Genomic DNA, 22,096 nt, shown 5'->3' with positions numbered 1-22,096 from the left:
CAGCGCTGGCTCCGGAGGGCGCTTCTGTGCATGCGCGCCGAAGAACCTGTCTGGGAGGAAGAGCTGGCTGCAACACGGCGCATGCACCCTCCTCCTGGGTGGCTGGGCTGCGGGAGGGGGGGTGACTGCAGGGGAGATTCGCGCCAGGAAAGGGGGTGTGTGCTAGGCTGGAAGCGCTCTCGTTACTTAGGGCAGGTTAGGGCTCGCACTGCTGCAGGATGTAATGCTGGCTTTGCCAGTAAGCCCTATTGTGGCGGCGGCGGCGACCCTCTCGTCTTTCCACCGTACGCCTGCTGCCCTCCCCACGCCAGGATCGACCGTCTTTGCCTGCTCTGCATCGCCTCGCGCTCCCCCGCCCCCCGTGATCTTGTAGCCCAAGCCTATAATGCACATATTTACTCGGTGCCCTGCCGAATTGGCCGGGATTTGCTCCGAAGTAAGCGTGCACAAGATCCGGAAAACCTAACCATTTGTAGCTTACCCTGTCCACCTTCTTCTACTCTATAAACATTGGCGGTGCTGTGCAGTAATTTCATCCGCCGCTCTCCTTGCGCAGCCTGAATTTGGGCGTACCTCCTTTTCTAACGTCCGTCCGCCCTTTCTCACAATGCTTCGTGTCAAAATGAGGAGCAGCGCTGTTTAAAGAAGGGAGGAAACGCGTGTGGAGAGAGATCAAGACCAGTTCTGGACCAACAATCGAGTAAAAAGTGATGGTCGGAGGAGCACCCTTCCTGTTGTGTCGCGATGGTCTTAGGTGCTCATTGCAAGTGCTCAATCACAAATAGTCCCCTTTGCCTGCTGACAATATGTTATCGCAGAATTCAGAGAAAGCCCAGTATCACATTTTGCAGTGCATTAAAGCATATGCTGCAGTAAATGTGTTAATCATTAAGGTGCCACACAAGTCTCCATTGTTTTCGCCGCAACAGGCTAAAAGGGCTACGCCTCTGGAAAGTCAAGATAGTGGCTGGCAAGTCCTCCAGAGCTGCCAAAGCTAAGAAACAACATCGATTAGAGTGATATACAGTAGAGGTACAAGGTTTAGAGGCTGGGGTACAAAACCAGGACTCCTCATGGGCAAAGATGGAGAATGTGTGGACTTGCAGGTGCTGTGGGACAACCGCTCACCTTGTCTATGACCTTTGGCTGTGCTGGGTGAGGCTGATGAGAATCCTGCCTACACCTGCAAGGCCACAGGTGTGTTAAAATGAGCAGCGTCCATCTCTGCCCATGAGGAGTCCTGGTCTCGTACCCCAGACTCTCTGTACCTTATGTGGGTCATACTCTGATATCTATTCTTGATCCGGGTGGGCTGTTTGCATTTGAAGAGAAGCCGAGTGTGGCCCTCTGGTCATCTGAAGTGTCTTTCTTAGATACATTTGCAGAATGCAGTTCCAGGAAGTATTTTTCTCAGCCACCATCTCTCCTGTGTCTGCGAAGATTTGTTTCCCACCACCCCTCCCACCTCCCCCCACTTTGGGAGCCAGCTAAACATAGGCCTGCGTCTGCTGCAGAGCAGGAAGCTGCGCAGCCTGATTCTACGCCGAGCTGCGTGTACCTAACTAAGCCTGGCAAAATTAATGAGCATGCCCCTGGCTGCATGCATAGTTATATTTTCGTCCCTCTTTTCAGACCGGGATTGCTTCCCCAAAATGGGTCAGAGCAATTAAAACTCAGTACACAACGCCAGCGATGGGTGCCAAACAGAAATGGCAGAGGCGCGCAAATTAAAAGGCACGTACGGGGAAGGTGCTGGTGGCAGGGGAGGAGAGAGATCTGCTTGGCAATGCCAGGAAAAGGCGTGCGATTCCCTTTTGCTGTAGATTGTGCTGGGACAGAGGTGGCGTAGCTATCCAGCAGCTCTGGGTTTGGTGGGCACTGAGAGAGGGCCTTAACCTTCCCTCTGCAGTTGCTGCCACGAAGGAAAGGAGATCCTGTAGCAATGCCAACAAGGACAGGGAGAAAAAAGTGGGAACTGCAGGGATATGTTGCAATGTGGAGAACTCCAGTTTGCCAGTAGGGTGTGTAGATGAACATATATGGTGTTCCATATTTCATACACGATAAGAGCAATCCACCTTTTTGGTTTTCTAGCAGAGCGGCTGTTTTTTTCAGAGCTACGTGACTCACAGAAAACCAGATGACTTTTCCCATGACTCTTATCTGCATGTTTGTGTGTGTGTGCGTGGAACTTTACCTACTAAATATCTGCTTTGTCACTCAGCGGCAAGTCCTGGCCGCGTGTCACCTCTAAACTCAAGACCCACGAATCTACAGCCTTGTATTTTTAGTTCTTAGCCCCTCCAAAACTCCCTTCCCCATCTCAGTATTCCCTGCCTGCGTTTGCAGGATGTAGTAACACTTAATATCGGCGCAAGGGACAGAAGGCTGCCTTCCGGTAGGCTGAGATTTTGGAAGTCCCATCCCCCACTTTAAAAAAAGAGAGAAAAGAAAAAAGCAGCAGCCACCACAACCCTGTTTCTATATCAGGCCCCATAATGCAACAGTCCAGCCTCCCTCCTCCACCAGGATGTGGAGAACAGGAAACTGGCACAGCTGCTCCCCATGTCTGTGGCAAAGCAGGGGACAGACAGCGGCACCTGGTGGCCAAAAAGGCATTGTACACGCTGGACGATTAGGTCATTTTCAGAGCGCTGGGCTGGCCACTGTGAAACACACCCTTGCTCACTTTCATCAGGCATGTTGGGTCTTCCATCAACAACTTAAATTCATATTGGGGGGTGGGGAGGTGATAAGACAGCAGTTTTCACCGCCTGGTCATATGAAGCCAGAAAACTGCCTCTCGAAGTATTTGTCCGTCTAGTCCACTATTGCCAAAGTCTGGGGTGGGGGGTGGGGGAACTGAGGCCTGCCAAATGTTTCTGGGCTACAACTGCCCTCTGGACTGCTGGGTGGATCTGAAGGGGGTTGGGGCCCACCATCCAGAAAGGGGACGGGTGCCCCAGGTCCAACCAAATCCGACTAAAACCCATCTTCTCCACCATCCTGTATCCCAAAGCAGCAGCAAACTCAATGCCACTGGGAAGTCCTAAGTAGGACCCCAATGCTGTAGCCCTCTGCTGTTATTTCACAAAATGATGAGAGTTGGACGGGGACCCAAGGGTCATCTAGTCCAGGCATCCCCAAACTCGGCCCTCCAGATGTTTTGGGACTACAATTCCCATCATCCCTGACCCCTGGGTCCTGTTAGATAGGGATGATGGGAGTTGTAGCCCCAAAACATGTGGAGGGCCGGGTTTGGGGGTGCCTGATCTACTCCAACCCCCTGCAATACAGGAATCTCAACTAAAGTACAGGGCTGCCTCGCAAGACGGATTTAATTCGTTCCGCGAGTCAATTCGGTTTGCGAAAAATTCGTCTTGCGAATCGCAGTTTCCCATAGGAATGCATTTAATTTTTTTTTGGCCCATAGGAATGCATTAATTAAATTTCAATGCATTCCTATGGGAAACCGCGATTCGCAATACGAATTTTTTGCAAAACGAATTCGTCTTGCGAGTCACCATCAGACCACAAGACGCATTCGTCTGCGAAAAATTCATCTTGCAGGGCATTCGTCTTGCGCGGTACCACTGTATCCAAGTCAAGTCACAGTCTGCCCGGACTGGCAGTCGTCCTTGAGGGTCTTCCCTATCCAATGCTCCCTGCTTTTTTTCTCTTTCAGATGCCAGAGGCTAGAACTGGAACCTTCTGCATGCAAAGGATGTGCTGTGGTGGAAATTATAATAAATGTATTCAATAGAATTTTAACCTCCCACATGACAAAGGAACAATCCTTCTCCCCAGACATCTGTGGTTAAGAGTCTATTGGTTCTCATTCCTGCTATGACTCTTGTACTTTTTTTGGCCTTGCTTATCTCAAGGATTTCTCTTCTCACAAACAGCTTTGTGCTCAAAACATGGAACCTCGTGGCAGATTTTTATGCTTAGGATCCCAAGTGTTGGAGCTTGCTGGAAGCTACGCCTCAACTCAGCTGGCTTTTAAGTTTCTAGCCCTCATGTCTATCAAAATAACACCTCCAATTATGTTGTAAATGAGACAGAAGTATAACATGCACTTTTATGATGGTAAAGGTAAAGGGACTCCTGACCATTAGGTCCAGTCGTGACCGACTCTGGGGTTGCGCGCTCATCTTGCATTATTGGCCGAGGGAGCCGGCATATAGCTTCCGGGTCATGTGGCCAGCATGACAAAGCCGCTTCTGGAAAACCAGAGCAGCACATGGAAACGCCGTTTACCTTCCCGCTGTAGCGGTTCCTATTTATCTACTTGCATTTTGACGTGCTTTCAAACTGCTAGGTTGGCAGGAGCTGGGACCAAGCAACGGGAGCTCACCCTGTCACAGGGATTCGAACCGCCGACCTTCTGATCAGCAAGCTCTAGGCTCAGTGGTTTAGCCCACAGTGCCACCTGGGTCCCTTGATGCTACTGAGGCATAATTTCCTTTTTTCATGTTTACTGATACATGAAATACTGATATTGGGTGGCATTCAAACAAACTTTAGTCCGAGTAGACATACTGACATTAACGGACCTAACCTAGTCATGTTCATTAATTTCAGTGGGTCTATCATGAGTAAAACAGAGCTGAATAACATCTGCAATCTGATGATACAAAGTAAGATTTACCCGGACTAGTATATTACTATAATGCAAGTTATTTAAATGCGATGTAGGATGTCAGGTATATGCAAATGTAACGTTTAATTAAAAACACAATACGCTTGGAAGCTTGCATACATTTTTAATCATTTATACAGCACTATCATTGTACATGGAACCCTTACGGCGCTGATTTAAAAAGAAAAAAAGGGAGGCAGGTCCCTGCCCCCATGAAGCAGCAATCTAAAATTTGACAGTATTAGGTAGAAAGGGGAAAGGAGAGGAATGGGAGCGAATGCTGTCAAAATAGACTTGGAGGAGTCTTTTAGTCTTCATCCACGCGGCTAATAATAATAGGACATGGCCAAAGGCTTCAACAAGGAAAAAACCCAGCAAATGCCGAGAGAAAACACGGTCGCTTCACACGGTATTCACACTGATGTATAAAACCAGACCAATGAACTGCAGTGCCACCCACCTGTCACCTGCATTGCAGAGAGTTGTGACCACAGGGTGGTGTCTGCACTGCTACACAAAGCCCTGCTTCCCTTAGTCGTCATGAAGGTGAGACCAAGGGGCCAAATCTGCTCCCCAAATTGCCAAATCCGGAGCCAAGAGGAGCAACAGGGGAACCGGTGGTGGCGGCAGCAGCAGTAGGAATGCCACAATTTTCACTTACCATACAGGTGTTTTAAAAAAAGGCACAGGAGCTACCCTATTAAGGGGGGGGGGCAAGGCAAAACTAGCAAGCTGAACGCCTCCTGTCGAAACGAGACAAGTGCAAAAGCGGCCGGGGAAGCACACAGCCACACACAACGGGTTAAAGCAACCGTCCGGCGGACGCACATCTATAGGAACGAGTTCTCTTGTAATAAGCAGGATTGGTCTTCGAGCCTTGAGAACAGGGATCAGGCTGTACACAGCTTTAACCCACCTAAGTGGAACCCGTAGCACAGATGGGAATGCCAAGCAGCTTCCAACAGGACTCTCTCCCGCCCTCTTCTTGCCTGCCTGCTTTCACTTTTTCTAAATCCTCTGCGCTTGCCGCTACAGAGAAGCGAGGAGACGGGAGGCAGCTGGCTCTGCCACCGTTCCGGCCCTCGAGGCTTGCCAGCGCTAAATACGCGGGGCCATTTGTTTCTTTACTTTGCCGGTACATAAACTTAGCAAATTGCACACCTACCAGCAGGACCCTGTATTAAGAGTCACTCCAAACCATCGGGGGGTTTATGACTCTGCTGTAAACATCACGTTGTCTATATTCCAAGAGGCTCTTAACCTAGTTGCAAGCTTTTTTTGTCTCTCCCCCCACCCCACCCCCGTCCGCCTGCAACATGGGCTTCTGCCAGCAATTTGTCTCATTGTGTGGTGAAATACTTGACCTAAATGGCAGGGTGAGAGAGGCAGGCTAACAAAATGCTTTTATTGGATGACAAAAAAAGGACCCCCCACTCAACCGTCCTTACCCAGAAACGCTCCTTGTGACCTGTTAAAACGGGGCCAGGCTATTAAAGCTGCTGGTTCGTGCTGAACGGATCAGGCCAATGGCCCATCTAGTCCACCATCCTGTTCTCACAGTGGCCAACTGGATGCCCGTGGGAAACCCTCAAGCGGGACCCGAGCAGAAGAGCCCTTTCCCTCTCTGGTAGTATCCAGCAACTGGGATTCAGAAACATGACTGCCTCCCAAGTGTACACAAGCATCGCCACCATGGCTGGTAGCAGCGGCTAGGCTTATCCTTCATGACTTTGCCTAATCAATCCTCTTTTAAAGCCATCCAAGTTGGTGGCCGTTCTTTATCTGTCCTGAATCTTCCAACATCCAGCTTCATTGGAGGACCACGGGTTCGAGGAGCAAAAACTTCTCTACCCACCTCCTCTGGGCCATGCCATAATCCTCTTATCAGGTCACCTCTCCTCCAAATTAAAAAGTCCTCAATGCTTCAACCTTTCCTCCACCCCCTTGATCATTTTGGTTGTCCTCCTCTGAACCTTCTCAAACTCTGCAATATCCTTTTTGAGGCGAGGCGACCAGAACTGGACATGCCAGTATTCCAAATGTAGCCGCACCGTAGGTTTGTATAACGGCATGATGAGATTCTTTTCAGCTCCTTCAATAATGACTCCTAGCAGGGCAGTTGCCTTTTTCACAGCTGCTGCTGCTGCCAACATCTTCAGGTCTCAAGGTCTCGTTCCTGGTCAGTCACCGCCACTTCATATCCCATGGGGTTATATGTGAAACGTAAGATTTTTCTTGCCCCCAACACTTGTTTACATTGAATGGCATTTGCCATTTTACCACCCGCTGGAGAGATCCTTTCGGAGCTCTTGTTGATTTAACAACACTGAACCGTTTAGTATCGTCAGCAAGCCTTGGGCCACCTTGTTGCCAACTTCCAACTCTAGATCCTGAATATAACTAGTTAAAAAGTGCAGCTCCCAATAGTGGCGGCGCTCCACTTTTTACATCTCTCTATTCTGAGAACTGCCCATTTTTTCCTACTCTGGGGCCTCCAACCTAAGCAATTCCTGATCCTTATTCCAGTGGGCTACCTTGTAAAAAAGCTTTTTGAAAGTCACAAGTCCACTATGTCAACTGGATCACCTCTATCTATATGCTTGTTAACACTCTCAAATACCCCAATAGGTCCGTGCGACAAGACTTGCCCCTACAGAAGCCATGCTTGCCTCTGCTCCAGCAAGACTTGTTCTTCTATATGCTTGGTTATTTTATCTTTAACAATACTTTCCACCAGCTTACCCAGGGCAGGCATTAAGCTAACTGGCCAGTAATTTCCAGGATCCCTTTTTGATGTTACATAGGTTACTTTCCAGCCCTTGGCTATAGAAGCTGATCCGAGTAACCTTTTTTTGTGAGAAGTTCTGCAGTTTCAACATTTGACTTCTTTGAGAACTTTTCAGGTGGACGCCATCCAGACCTGGTAAGTTGTCAGTTTTCATTTTGTCTGTTAGACCTAGACTTTCGTCTCTAAACACCACTAACTGCCTCAGTTCCTCCGGCTCCCTTCCTGCAAAAAAATTAGTTCTGCCACTGCAATCTGCCCTGCAAACTTCCACTGAGAAGACATGCAAATAATTCATTCAGCTTCTCCATCTCCTTATCATCCTTTGACTTCCTTGTCATAAAGGTCCAACCACATCCCTGGATGGTCTCCTGCTACTAATGTATTCAAATTCATTTACGCATCCATTACTGTGTGCATGCACTTGTTTTGCCAAAGCTTTTGCTTCCTTCTTGTTGCTTTTCATTTAGATAAGGCTTCCGTATTTTGAAAAGGGCCTCCTTAACAATTTCCCTGACTCTGCTCTTTAATCATGCTGGCATCCTCTTGGTCTTGGGCCCTCATGACATCGTACCTGGTCTGCCGCAAACATTCCTGCTGAGCTTCCAATATTGCCTTTTTTAACAACTCCTAAGCATTTTGGAGCGACTCGATCCTCTGGGTTTCACCTTTCAACTTCCTCTTTTTTTTTTATCAATCTCCTCACTTGGGGAAAGTTTCCTCTTTTGAAGTCAAATATTGGGCCACATCACAATACTGTGCCGCGCCGCATTTTAAAGGAGGGGAGTTTGACGGCAAATCTTATCTGGACTGCAATATCCTGGGACTCTGGGTGAATGGCCTATTTGCAACACTCGTAAGCTTTCCCCCCCCCCTTTTTGCAAATTTACTATAACAGAACCATCGTAATTCCCATGGACACAGAGCTATGCAACCAACCCGCAGGGAGTATTTTTTATATTAATTGAAGCTACAGCTAGAAAAAGACCTTCAACTAGAGTTCCACCTTAAAATTAGGGGGTGGGGGTGATATTACATCTTCTGTTCCAACTTTTGACATAGACTTGGCACCCATTTCCACAGCTGCCAATGTGTACTGAAAACTGAACTGGACAAGCGGCAATACAGGTGTTACAGGTGGCATCTAGAGTTACCTATGTATTTTTTATTTTTTTAAAAAAACACTTAAAAATTAAAGCAGACAGCTTTTCTCATCACGTCATCTGCATGCTGGGAAAAACGACACTTAGGGAATATCCTTTTCAACAGGCAGAGAGCCCTGTCGGAAAAGAGCTGGTAACTTTGGTCGAGCAAACCACACACCTTCTTTCATCTAGACAAGCTAACAGTTTTGGCCTTCAACTGGCTGGGCCACTGACATGGGTGTAGGCAAGGGGGGAGGCAACTCCCCCCCCCAAAAATCAATAAAAACACATAGCTAACTGAGGTCCTGCCCCCCCCAAACAAAAATCCTGGCTACGCCCACCGCCACTGACCCAAATTTTATGACCCAAGACTTGAGCGAATACAGCCCTATATAAAAGCTAAGCCGAGCCATGCAATCCCAGGCTCCCCTATTGACTGCACCCCCAAGTTTCTGCTATCAGAAAAATTCAAAATGCCCACCATTCATTCCTTTCACAGCAGAAGGACGAAAAGTCCAAAAATGGAAAAGACGAAAAGTCCAAAAATGGATTGCAGGTTGCAATTTGGTATAGGGGGAGAGTCCTGGAAATATCAATGTCTAGCAGGTAGAAAAACCGCTACAACAAGAGACCCACGCCTCTGTCGCAGACCTGGTGTGCGAGCCTCTTGTTCTGAATGTTTGAGAATCTGGAACAAACACTAAAACATGCCTTAGGGAGGTGTTATGGGAACGGCACCAAGACTACTGGACTTCTGTTTTGCCACCTTGGAAAAGGCCCCGCCACTCGACAAGTACCTGCGCAGCAGAGCTCTCAAGTCTGTCTCCCCCTTCCCCCCGCTTCTCTTCTCAAGAGGCACATTTTTCATTTATTTGTTGAATACTGTTGTTCTACCGAAACAGGAACAACTCACACTGGGTTTTTAATCGGACGGGAGGGGAAAGGAAGGAACGCACACCACCGAACCCCAGCAAAGCTGCATTCTCTTCTACACTGGTCCTTAGCTCTAGGCTAGGTAGCAAACATTGGGCCTTCCAGGTTTTTGCTGAACACACCCCAGATTATTGGTCATGCTGGCCGAGGCCAATGAGAGTTGGGAGTCCGGCAACGTCCGGAGGGCACCATGTTGGCTACCCCTGCTTTGGCTGCCTCTCTCTGCTGCTTTCAACCAAGGGTGGGCAGCCTAATTTCATGTGGGCGGCTGGGAAAGGAGCAAAATTGGGGATGTGTGTGAGAAGGCAGGGGAGAAAAGACTAGGATCCCGCCCACTGCTAGCATGCAGCCCTAATGATTACCCCACCCACCCAGGAATACAGCCCCCCCCCAGCACAAAAGAAAAACGTTCTCCATGTCTGCTTTAACCCTCCTGTGTCAGCTATGGCCTATTCCTACAGCCATTCCTTATTCCATCCGCCCATCTGTTGGCTGGAGACATGATAGTACGTTGCGAGCTCTACTTTCAAAATCCTTCCTCCCCGCCCCCCCCCCCGCCCGCCTTGAAGTCATCTGAAAAGGGCAACAGGAAGGATGCCGCAAGGATTGGGAAAACAGTCCACGAGCAGGAATACAAAGACAAGGGTTTCCAACTACTTTTGGCTAAAACAGAGACAACGACGGCTCCCTAAGAGCAGTTCAGCAACATAACAAGTGGTCCAGAGCGGCTGCGGCATCTTCATTCCTTCAATAATAATAATTAATAATAATGCCCCAAACGAGACTGACAAATGCTTTAGGTACAAGATCAGCCGTTTCGCTGCCAGGTTACCCCGGCCTTCCTTCCATGGTTTCCCCCACACACGGCGCAGAAAGCAAGCTTGGGCGACACCTGTACATCATCTCACCTGGTTTGAGGGTGGTATGGGAAATGCAGAACTATCCATGACAAGAGCCAATTGGGGAGAGCACCCTAACAATCCAACTGGGAGAGGAGAGAACTTCAAAGCCTCCGCCTTAATGGAAAGAAAAAGAAAGGGGGGGGAGAAGGAATGCTCTTCTTATCATAAAGGAGAGACACCCCTCTATTCGGCATGCTGCCCTGACGGGCCTCGAGAGCTGCTGTCGGCAGGAGCTTCCTCTTCCCACGAGAAAAGCGTGCGCGCGCACACACACACACAGGGGCGGCTTGCCCCGCGGACTCCACGTGGGGCAGAGACAGAGCCACGCTCTGAAGCGCTTCTCAGTTCAGCAGTTTCAGCTGCCCGGTCACCTGGTTCACCATCTCTTCCTCCCCCATGATGGCGAGGACCGTGTGGGAGCCCGTCGGAACCTGAAACACAGAGAGGACACCCCACAGCTGGGGCAAGCAAAGCACTGAGGAGAGAGCTGCCAGAGAGCTGGGGCCGCCCCTCGATCTACCGTGCTCTCATTCGAGGTTCAGCACCGCAGACCCCCTGCTGAATACTTTTTTTTTTACACCATTAAATTTTTATTGTTTTCATTTAACATTTTTCAATTCTTAAATATAATACATACATAACATTTGGATTTGATATCCCGCTTTATTACTACGCTAAGGAGCCTCAAAGCGGCTAACATTCTCCTTTCCCTTCCTCCCCCACAACAAACACTCTGTGAGGTGAGTGGGGCTGAGAGACTTCAGAGAAGTGTGACTAGCCCAAGGTCACCCAGCAGCTGCATGTGGAGGAGCGGAGACGCGAACCCGGTTCTCCAGATTACGAGTCTACCGCTCTTAACCACTACACCACACTGGCTCTCTATTAACCAGTTTACCAGTAATTGTGTTGCATTGGGGTAAGGAAAATCACCTATAAAGCCTGTTCCAATTGCTCCTGAACCAGCTGAAATGGGTGGAGAAATGGGAATATTTTCTACAGTGGACTGGCAATGGGAGTTTTCAGAGCTATTCCCTTTAATTAAAAGCTGTATGTTTATAGAACATACAGCTTTGTCAAGCTCCGACTTCCCTCCCCCCCCCCACCCGCTGTTAAAATATATCTATCCGATCGTGCATTTACTTAATATCAAAGATGTAGGTTTTACATCAGTGGAAATTGCAGGAGGTACCCTCGATAGCGGAGCAGCGGATGAAAATGATAGACTACGTGGAGACGGCCAAACTAACCCATAGAATTCGTGACCAGGACGACGGGAGATTTCGGAAGGAATGGAGTAAATTTGTAGACTATGTAAAAGATACTTACAAAGAGATGAATACACTAGCGGGAGTGATGTAAAACCCCTGCTGAATACTTTCCCAATGTGGGATTTAACATCACTGAAGCAGTCAAGTACAACATTTCCTGTTTGCCCAGAGTGGACACACAGGGGAATGTTCCTCCAGCCAGGAGGACTTCCTGTCACATCTGGTCTGGAGCACCAACCCCCGGCATGGGACCAGGTAGATGGGCGTGACCCTGGCAGACCCTATAAAGGGGCCATTCACACAGCCATCTTCCTCTTACTCTCTTGATCCCTCCTCTCCATTATGCCTTTTGCTGTCTGCTGGATCTCAGCCAGCAGCACATGGACTCATCCCTCACAAGAGAATGAACCCACACATTTCTCTGTAATTGTAACCAGGGCTGGATTTAAGTTTGATGAGGCCCTAAGCTACTGAAGGTGATGGGGCCCTTTATATGTCCAGCTGTCCTTTGTCAACAACAAATTGTCGCTGTTTGTTGTGTTGAATGTATGCTATATGGTCATTTATGGACCTAATAGGTCTCTAAAGCCATTTGCTGTATGTAGGTTTTAATTTATTTGGTTTTTTTAATCTTATATTTTGGAAATGTACATCAAGGGCTTTTTTCCTTTCAATTTTTTGGGAGGCCCCAAGAGAGTGGGGCCCTGAGCTATAGCTTGTTTATCTTATACGTAAATCTGGCACCGATTTACTACAAGCTAAAGCCCGCCTTCAGGACCGTACTGTGAACTGAATGTAAGTAAACCTTATCATTACTTTTAAAAGAAGACTGTTGTGTCATTATTGTTTTTAAAAGGGAACTAAAGGGGATTTACCAGGAACAATCCAATCTGGATTGCTTAGCTCATACGATTCTCACAAATCCATCAACCAGCTTCCTGCAATGTACAAGGGAATGTGCTCTGCTACTAGCTCATTAGCGTGAGTGAGGAAGAATATTATTTAATCAATCTATCCTCTCCTACTAGCCTCAACATTCCAACGCTCAAGGTATCGAGAGATTATTTCGCTGGGCTACTAGTTTAAACCAGATCTTTGTAAGGATTCAAAAGAGGAAACTGTTGAGGTCAGCAAGATAAGCCTCATCTAAATTGGAAATATGTGGGGTTTTTTAAGTGGATGTGAATTTTGAATGTTAGGCTGAATTTTTCAGGTTTGTAGCTTGCCCCTTGGCAGCAAAGGATCTCCCAAAATGGCAACTGTACAGCTAGCCGCAGAACACAGCTTTTGTTATCACCTGGAAGGAACCTTTCATAAATAAAAGTTGCGTAAGTTGGGACCCAGGTGGCGCTGTGGGTTAAACCACTGAGCCTAGGGCTTGCTGATCAAAAGGTCAGCGGTTCGAATCCCTGTGATGGGGTGAGCTCCTGTTGCTCGGTCCCAGCTCCTGCCAACCTAGCAGTTCGAAAGCATGTCAAAATGCAAGTAGATAAATAGGAACCGCTACAGCGGGAAGGTAAACGGCGTTTCCATGTGCTGCTCTGGTTTTCCAGAAGCGGCTTTGTCATGCTGGCCACATGACCTGGAAGCTGTACGCCGGCTCCCTTGGCCAATAATGCGAGATGAGCGCGCAACCCCAGAGTCGGTCATGACTGGACCTAATGGTCAGGGGTCCCTTTACCTTTAAGTTGCCAACTCTGCTCAATCTTGTAGGGGGGGGGGAACCTTAATAGACACCAGTTTCAACTACAGGCTTAGAAACAGCATTCCAGTGCTCAAAAGGCAGAAGCTTTGTTTATTTTATTTCTAAGTCCTCCCATAGCCAGCATTCTCCAGCATTCGGTGGAAACCTTCATCGTTTTGAAACCTACTCCCCTTAATGAATCCTGCCCTATAGAGAGCCTAACTAGAAAATAAAAAACATCCTTTTGCTCTCCTTCAAGTTCTGAAACCAGAAGTAATTAAGGTATTTGCAAACATACCCAATCTGCCCAAGAAGTCATCAAGCCCCACCCCATGTGCAGCAATTAAAGCCCTCTTCCATTACATACATACATACCTGCGTACTATCCCAGCAGAACTCAAGAACAAGGTACATTCGCTTTGTCCAAGGCAACATACCTAGGAAGCGCGAACCGACTTTCAGAGGCTTTGGCCAATTACCTGGGTCCTCCCTGCATCTTGCACTAGGTACGTTGGCAGTTCCAGGCTCAGGGCCAAGGCATGCAGCTCCAGCAACTGGTCCGTGTTGGAACCCTGCAGTACGACTTTCTTTGCGCTGAGAGAAAGGCAAAGCAATCTTGAGTGTAATACCAGCTCCCACGCCACCCCCGACGCAGAATCTTGCACCTCCAGCCCAAGAGTCTGCCCTAAGGCAGCTACAGAGACCAGCAGCCCAGGAAAAAGTTTGCTAACCCCTGTCTTAGGAGGATGGTGTCCTCCGCAGGCCTCATTCCCCTTTTGCTTCCTTACCCTTGTTCATCCCATTGGTTGATGATGTCCCTGTGAGACGACTTCTCCTGCAACAACTGGAACAGGCCAACTGCAGCATGCCCCACTTGAGCGGCGATCTGCAACAATAAGCACCAGGAATCAAAAAACGGAAAGAAGGCAAGGCCCCTGCCAGAGAGGAATGGCAAACCAAGCTGATGGACCAGGCCAAAATGGCAAAACTCCGAAACCAAGAGGACAAAAAACTTTTTAAAAGAATGGGGGGAAACTATAAGTTATTTAGGAGACCACTATAGGCAGATGGAAACACTGGCAGGATTTTTATTTCACTTGTAGTTTAACAAATACCATGGACAATATGGACTGATATAAAAGTCAGGATACAGGCAGGTAGCCGCGTTGGTCTGCCGTAGTCGAAACAAAATCCTTCCAGTAGCACCTTAGAGACTTAGTTGTGGTCTCTAAGGTGCTACTGGAAGGAATTTTTTTGTTTTGTTTCGATAAAAGTCAGGATTATGTAAGAATATGCAGTTGTAAATGTTCAAAATGGGACCCCATGGAGGGGGTGGGGGGCATAGCTGCCAAGTTATCCCTTTTTTTAAGGGATTTTCCCTTATGCTGAATAGGCTTCCTCGCGAGAAAAGGGAAAACTTGGCAGCTATGGTGGGGGTTAAGTCGTGAGATTCGGAGTAACCTCTGTACATGGATTTATATTTGGATTTTAATAACTTTGTATTTGTAAAAATCAAATGAAAATGAATTCAAAATGGGGGGGGCGGAAGAAACAAGAAACCCACTTCCCTCGCACGGCTTGTGCCAAAGCATCGTTACAAATCTGCTGTGCCTCTGCTGCGACAGAAGACAACAGCCGGCTGCAGAGATACCCTGCCATTACCTGCAAGGCGCAGGCTGGCAACAAGTTAGGAATCTTTTTTTAAAAAAAATGATTTTTATTATTTTCTCAAATACAAAACAAATATGTCCAAAGTAACCTTAATCCACAGTTTCCCATATTGATACACCTCTAATAAACATTGGTTATCATATTAATACAAACCTCTATTTTATACAATTAATACATCTATGATTCTATTTATACAGATTTTTCATCCATACTCATGTTTTGCCAAACCAGACTTCCCTTCTTCCCCTCATTTGGTTTTCCAATTTCTTCTCTTATTTTTATGTGCTTTCCCCATTTCCCCCGTCTTTCTCTTTAATATTTTCCATTTTATCTTATTCACAGACATAGGTATCTATTCTTTTTGTTGCAGTTTTTATGTGAATCCTACCAGCGTCTTCACATTTTTACAATATCCCTTTAAGTATTCCACAAATTTGTTCCAATCCTTTTGAAACCTTTGGTCTTTTTGGTCTCTTCTTCGTCCTGTCATCCTTGCCAACTCTGCGTATTCCATTAGTTTAGCCCGCCACTCGTCTATTGTTGGGATTTCTGCTGTTTTCCACCTTTGAGCTAAAACCACTCTCGCCGCTGTGGTGGCATACATGAATATTTTTCAATCGTTCTTACTAATTTCACTTCCCATCAGCCCTAGCAAGAAGGCTTCGGGTTTCTTGGGGGAAAGTATATTTTAGCATCTTCTTTATTTCATTATATATTTGCTCCCGGAATGTTTTCACCTTTTTACATAGGAATCATAACCCAAATCATCTTCTAGATAGGGCTCAACAATAGCAGGTAGACTTATTTCAGGAGCAATAGTATTGTTACTGGGCCTCCATCCACAAATTTATTGCAAAACCAGGAGCCCCTCATTACTCAAGGACTCTTGTTTGCTTTCACTTTTCAGCCCTTGTGTGAGCCAAGGATGAAGAACCTGAGGACCATCATCCTGCCCCCATGTAAGCAAATCAGCAAGCAAAGCCAACTGCCACTTAAAAGGGCCAAAATGCTGGAACAACCCATGAGTAGCTTTACCTTTCCAGTCCCCATGGAGAGCTCCATGTTCACCACAAAGACCATCTTATAGTAACCGCTGCCTTGTGCATCCTCTTCTTCCTGGAAAGAGATGGTGATGAACAAGTCCCTTTCGTCACAGCGCAAGTCACCTGCCTCTCCTGTTTACAGCTCAGGTTCACAGATAGTTGCGTCATACTGAGTTAGACCACTGGTCCAGCCATCTCCGTACTGTCTACACTTGGCCAGCAATGGTCATCCAGAGTTTCAGCCAGAGGTCTCTCCTAAGGCCTGTCTCTGGAGATTGAACCTGGGACCTTGAACATGCAACGCATGTGCTCTGCCACTGTGGTACAGCCCTTCGCCATTTCCCACAAGCCAGGTCCTGCCCACAGCAGCTAAAAAAGCCAATGCAATTCTGGGCTGCATCAATAGGAGTATAGCATCTAGATCAAGGGAAGTAATAGTACCACTGTATTCTGCTCTGGTCAGACCTCACCTGGAGTACTGTGTCCAGTTCTGGACACCACAGTTCAAGAAGGATACTGACAAGCTGGAACGTGTCCAGAGGAGGGCAAACAAAATGGTCAAAGGCCTGGAAACAATGCCTTATGAGGAACGGCTTAGGGAGCTGGGTATGTTTAGGCTGGAGAAGAGAAGGTTAAGGGGTGATATGATAGCCATGTTCAAATATATAAAAGGATGTCATATGGAGGAGGGAGAAAGATTGTTTTCTGCTGCTCCAGAAAAGCGGACACGGAGCAATGGATTCAAACTTCAAGAAAGAAGATTCCACCTAAACATTAGGAAGAACTTCCTGACAGTAAGAGCTGTTCGGCAGTGGAATTTGCTACCAAGGAGTGTGGTGGAGTCTCCTTCTTTGGAGGTCTTTAAGCAGAGGCTTGACAGGCATATGTCAAGAATGCTTTGATGGTGTTTCCTGCTTGGCAGGGGGTTGGACTGGATGGCCCTTGTGGTCTCTTCCAACTCTATGATTCTATGATATATAGCTGTTTAATACCTGTGGAATTAGGTTCGTTCTACTTCACCGTGGAAAGAGGTGCTAAGGAAGCCTTTACGAGGGTATCATGTACTGCAATCGCTTCACCAGAATAACAGGGTGAAACAGTTGCAGGACCAGAAATCTCAGCTATGTTATTTACACATGATAGCCCTTCGGCAGGCCTGCCAGAAGCTTCTTCCTGCAGCAGAGCTGAATGAACTACTACCCGTGTTTCCCTGAAAATAAGACACTGTCTTATATTTATTTTTCCTCAAGAAGACACTATGGCTTATTTTCAGGGGATGACTTATTTTTTTATTATGCGTTCAGGCTCGCCTCGTCCTTGGCGTCCTCCAGAACTGCGCCTATCACTATGTCTTATTTTCGGGGTATGGCTTATATTGCACAAATGCTTAGAAATCCTGCTACGGCTTATTTTATGGGTATATCTTATTTTCGGGAAAGCAGGGTATAATAATAATAATTTATTATTTATACCCTGCCCATCTGACTGGGCTTCCCCTGCCACTCTGGGCGGCTTCCAACAAACATTAAAATACATCAAATATGATTATTCTGAATGTGTAGACTAGGACTCCGAAGGGCCAAGGAGAAAGGTTATGTTTTATGTTGTGAACCGCCCTGTGATCTTCAGATAAAGGGCAATATATTACTACTACTATTACTAATAATAATTTTCTGCCACTAAGATAAAGGGCAGGTTTTTCCTTTTTCCAGTATTTTTTTATTAAAAGGACAGATTCTTCCCCAAGGAGTTTTAATCAGCAGAAGGCTGGGGAAAGAGGAAAGGTTATTTTCCTGATCTAACATTGCTTTCAGAGCAGGGCACCTATAAGCTTTCTGCTTCCTCTTGCCAAGATAATGTAATTGTCTCAGTTGAGGCAACAATTGGCTTCGTTTCTTAAAGCCAGTTGTGCTTCTGGCCCACAGAGAACCGCTAACAGTGTTCCCCCAGGATTGTCGAGTTATAGATTTGGGCTGTAAAGAGGAAGGCAATCCTCAAGCAGTCCTGGGCCTAAGTTATTCAGGGCATTGTACATCAAAGGATGGAAGTGTAGAGTTAGAAGGGAAACCCATGGTCATCTAGTCCAACCCCCTGCAATGCAGGAATCTCAACTAGATCCACACATGACAGATCCACACATCCAACCTCTGCTTAAAAACTTCATGGAAGTTGTCTCCCACACAGTGTGGGAAAAGGAGATACTTAAGAGGGGGCACAACACACAGTCAAAGGCCACACAGACTATAGAAACCCGGAGTATTGACAGGCAGCTGGAGGTTGAAGCCATGGCAGATTTGGTGGGTTCAGTCCTTTGCACAGGTCTGGTACAAAAACCTTGAAATTGGCCCAGAAGCAAATGGGAAGTCAATGCAGGTCTTTGCAGCAACACCATGTATTGCTGGTAGTCTCCTTCCTATCTAGCCAAAGCGTTCTGCACTAACCAACGCTTCCAGACCCAAGAGATTTGCACTAATCAAATCTTGAGGTTACCAACACATAGATTATGCATATTGTAAATCACAAGTGGACTTGCTTTTTACATAAAACAGGGCTTCTCATTTTGCAGGAGGCAGGAGGGATGTCTTCCTGCATGTGTCAGTACCCTCCAAAGATCAGTAGGCTTTCTGGAAACACTCTCCCCCCTTCTATTGATTTAATGTAAATCCAGCATTACGGCCTTCTGCGCATATCACAAAAATCTAGGCGCTAAATACTCTCGTTGCTGGTCATCCTCCATAACCATTCAGTATGAACCAGTTAAAGGGCACTGTGCCAAGTTGCATCCTAACAACCAGATAGGTGTGGTGGATGGGATCATTCATTAAGTAGGTTAGCAGAGCAAAATGGAGAATGAGGAGAAGAGCTCCAGTTATAAGTATTTAACATGCTTATAGTTAGGTGTTTCAGACACAGTTACTCAGAGACAGGCTAAAAAAGTAATGGCTGTGAAACAGGCAACAGCGATTAGTTTCTATTGTCACAGGTCACCAAGGTGGCACCCACAGACATACATAGACACGCAAGAGGCCTTCCCTGACACTCACAGGTTCCTATTATTTCCACTAAAATTAGGCTTGGGGAGGTTAATCCTCACCTGCGCTTTCCAGGAAAACCACACGCGAGCAAACACATTAGTGGGTGGGTGCGGGAAGGAAGCAAAAACCCGTCTTTCAAGGGATGGGGAGTAAGAATGCGTGCACGCGGTTGCTGGGCACGCGTGTACCGTCGCAACACAGGGTCAAAAAATCTCGGCGAGCTGCTCAGTCGCCTCTTGAGGATCACCTCGGGGCGCCACACCCTCCGACGCGGGAATCCCCAGTATCCAATTCCAGAGCGTGCCGGACCGCAAAAGAGGCGCTCTTCACATGCTCAGAAACCGCGTCAGCCGAAAGAAAGGTTTGCGAGTCAAGGATTTTAAAAAGCGTAGCAGCAGCAGCAAGGCAGGGTCGATGAAACAAAGAGTGCGTTGGGTTAGGCCGTAAAATGATCCCCGGCGGGATCAGGAGGCAGGAAAACGGGATCGGGCGGGGGAGATCGGGACGGATTACCTGGGAATCGAGGCCGCTGCTGAAGTAGAGCTGCGCCGCCGCCTCGGCCGAGCGGCCCCCGGTGAGCGCCAGAGCCTGCGGGAAGGGAAAGGGAGACGGCCGTAAGGATCGGCTTCAAGGGGTGGATCCCGGCCCACACCCGGCGCCGCCAGCGCCACAACGCGCAAGCGGCCCCCATCCCCTCCTCCCACCCCACGAGAAAAAGAGATCCGCCGGCCGGGCGACCCACCCGCCGCGCCGCCACCTCAGGGATCCCAAGCTCCAGCAGCGGCGCGACGAGAGACTCGTCCACGCCCGAGTCCGAGTCTAGCGCTTGCGACTCCATTCTTTTACAGCTGCTGCTGCCGGCGCTCTGCCCTCCTATTGGCCTCCCCTGCCGCCTCCCGGCCAATGGGAGCCGCCGCCGCCGCCTCTCGGCCAATCGCCGCGTTGGCTCCCCGAGGCTGCGACCAGTGGCCGGCGCCCGCCGAGCAGCGCTTTCCCCCTCGTGACCGCCGCGGCCAGTCCAGGTTCGTGAACTTGCGCGCGCCTTTGGTCGCTTCTTCCGCACGTGACGCGGTCGCGTTCCAGCCTCCCTGCTAGGTGGGTAGGCGGGGTAGGCATATATATATGCAAGCGCTCCTGCAAGGAAAAGCCCATATACAGTATATATATACGGTGCTGGGGCGCACATTTTTATTCTTATTTACGGTATGTATGCGGTATATATAATATTTATAATAATACATACCGTAAATAAGAATAAAAATCTGCGCCCCACCACCAAGTATGATTTCAATGCGCGGAATGTGTGTTTGAATGAACAAGGCCACACACAAAAAAAACAAACCGCCAATGGGGGGGGGGGGAAGAGGCCCAAAGGCAATACTGTATAAACCTCGCCTATGAATGTTGGCATTGCAGGGTGAAAAGAGAGCAATTTTGTGGAGCGGAGGGTCTCCTTGGCCTTGCACACATTCAGGCCACAATCCTATACACACTTATGGGCCGGAGTCAACACAGTGGTACTTACTTCTGGGTGAGCAAGTACCGTATAGGATTGCCTGAAAACCCCGAAGTAAATTGTGACAGACTGCACTTTGAATTAAATTGTGACAGACTGCTTTTTGCATTACTGTTTAAGCCCCACTCTTTACATTACTTGCTTCTTTTACACCCTCGTGTATAAAAGACGCCTGGATGGCTATGTCCAGTCAAAGGCGACTGAGGTGCGGTACTCGTCTCGCTTTTCAGGCCAAGGGAGCCGGCGTTTGTCCACAGACAGCTTTCCAGGTCATGTGGCCAGCAGGACTAAACCACTTCTGGCGGGACACTGTGACAGAAACCAGAGCGCACAGAAATGCCATTTACCTTCTCGCCACAGCGGAACCTGTTTATCTCCTTGCACTGGCATGCTTTCAAACTGCTAGGTTAGCAGGAGCTGAGACAGAGCAACGGGAGCTCACCCCCTCGTGCAGATTTGAACCGCTGACCTTCTGATCAGCAAGTCCAAGAGGCTCAGTGGTTTAGACCACAGCGCCACCCGCGTCCCCCATATGTAAATGTCCCTGTGACAACTTTCCAGGTCTCTGCTCAGCATTATGAGGCAGTAGTGCAGAGCTTTCCAAACACGTTAGTGTATCGGCTGCAGTGTAGGTGTGTTGCATGAACACTCCCTGTGCTCCTCCCGGGGTAGGAAAGGGGTTCGTTTAACCTCGTTTGCTAGTAAAGGTGAATTCCTGTGTCACAAAATGTTGCATGTCTAAAAAGTGTGCCACCAACGTGAAAAGTTTGGAAGAAGAGTTTGGATTTGATATCCCGCTTTATCACTACCCGAAGGAGTCTCAAAGCGGCTAACAATCTCCTTTCCCCTCCTCCCCCACAACAAACACTCTGTGAGGTGAGTGGGGCTGAGCGACCTCAGAGAAGTGTGACTAGCCCAAGGTCACCCAGCAGCTGCATTTGGAGGAGCAGGGAATCTTACCACTCTTAACCACTACACCACACTGGCTCTCTGCAGTCAGTGGCTGCTGCCCATTGAAAACGAGAGGGTAGAAGGCAAGGAGGTCAACAGCAGGGGGAGCCAGAGCCAACGACGGGCAGAGCCAAACCATCCTCATTCCCCCCCCCCCCGCCCACGATATCTGATTTTTCAACATCGTGATAAATGAGCAGCTAAACATGATATACCACAATGTCTGAAGCTGGATCAGAGTGGGGATGAGGCAAGGAGCAGTCATGAAGATTGGCTGCATGGAGGAGAGGAAGCAGAGTCTCCTCCATTGCATGGTTTGAGTGGGAGAGGGTGGTGATGGTGGTGGTCCATTGAGCTGCCTCAGTGAGACAGCCAGGAAAGATGCATGTCTACTGTGGCGGCGGCGGCTGCTTTTCTGCTGAATGAGAAAAGCTGCTCCGCCTCAGAGCCAGGGGGAGGTAGTGCCCTGGTCCCTTGAAGTGAGGGTGATCATAGAATAATAGAGTTGGAAGAGACCACAT

The 22,096-nt window shown here is 48.1% G+C and overlaps 1 protein-coding gene across 2 annotated transcripts; it reads right to left on the bottom strand.

Annotated features, from left to right (window-relative positions):
• Window positions 1-4,746: 4,746 nt before the first annotated feature.
• Window positions 4,747-19,973, bottom strand: LOC118080897 (probable peptidyl-tRNA hydrolase 2). Of its 2 annotated transcripts, none has more exons than XM_060271241.1 (6): window positions 19,851-19,973; window positions 19,622-19,696; window positions 16,066-16,146; window positions 14,148-14,245; window positions 13,839-13,953; window positions 4,747-10,865 (listed from the first exon to the last, which is right to left on the bottom strand). In XM_060271241.1, the coding sequence occupies exons 1-6, from the start codon at window positions 19,944-19,946 to the stop codon at window positions 10,749-10,751; spliced, it is 582 nt and encodes a 193-aa protein (XP_060127224.1). In that variant the 5' UTR covers window positions 19,947-19,973; the 3' UTR covers window positions 4,747-10,748. The 2 variants fall into 2 exon arrangements, with proteins under 2 accessions (XP_060127224.1, XP_034962803.1); XM_035106912.2 differs by having other exon boundaries at window positions 4,747-10,838.
• Between the last annotated feature and the right edge of the window lie 2,123 nt (window positions 19,974-22,096).

The sequence above is a fragment of the Zootoca vivipara genome, chromosome 2, assembly GCF_963506605.1.
Source record: "Zootoca vivipara chromosome 2, rZooViv1.1, whole genome shotgun sequence".
Lineage (NCBI taxonomy): Eukaryota > Metazoa > Chordata > Lepidosauria > Squamata > Lacertidae > Zootoca > Zootoca vivipara.
Note: the sequence above shows the minus strand (reverse complement) of the source record. Positions and strands in the feature narration are given on the sequence as shown.

Excerpts from the sequence above, each read along its gene's own strand:
- LOC118080897 (XM_060271241.1), bottom strand. The coding sequence starts at position 19,946 with ATGGAGTCGCAAGCGCTAGACTCGGACTCGGGCGTGGACGAGTCTCTC. Across the intron at positions 19,697-19,850 it reads CTGAGGTGGCGGCGCGGCGG|GCTCTGGCGCTCACCGGGGG; the intron begins GTGGGTCGCCCG and ends CCCTTCCCGCAG. Across the intron at positions 10,866-13,838 it reads AAGATGCAGGGAGGACCCAG|CTGTGGGGTGTCCTCTCTGT; the intron begins GTAATTGGCCAA and ends TGCTTGCCCCAG.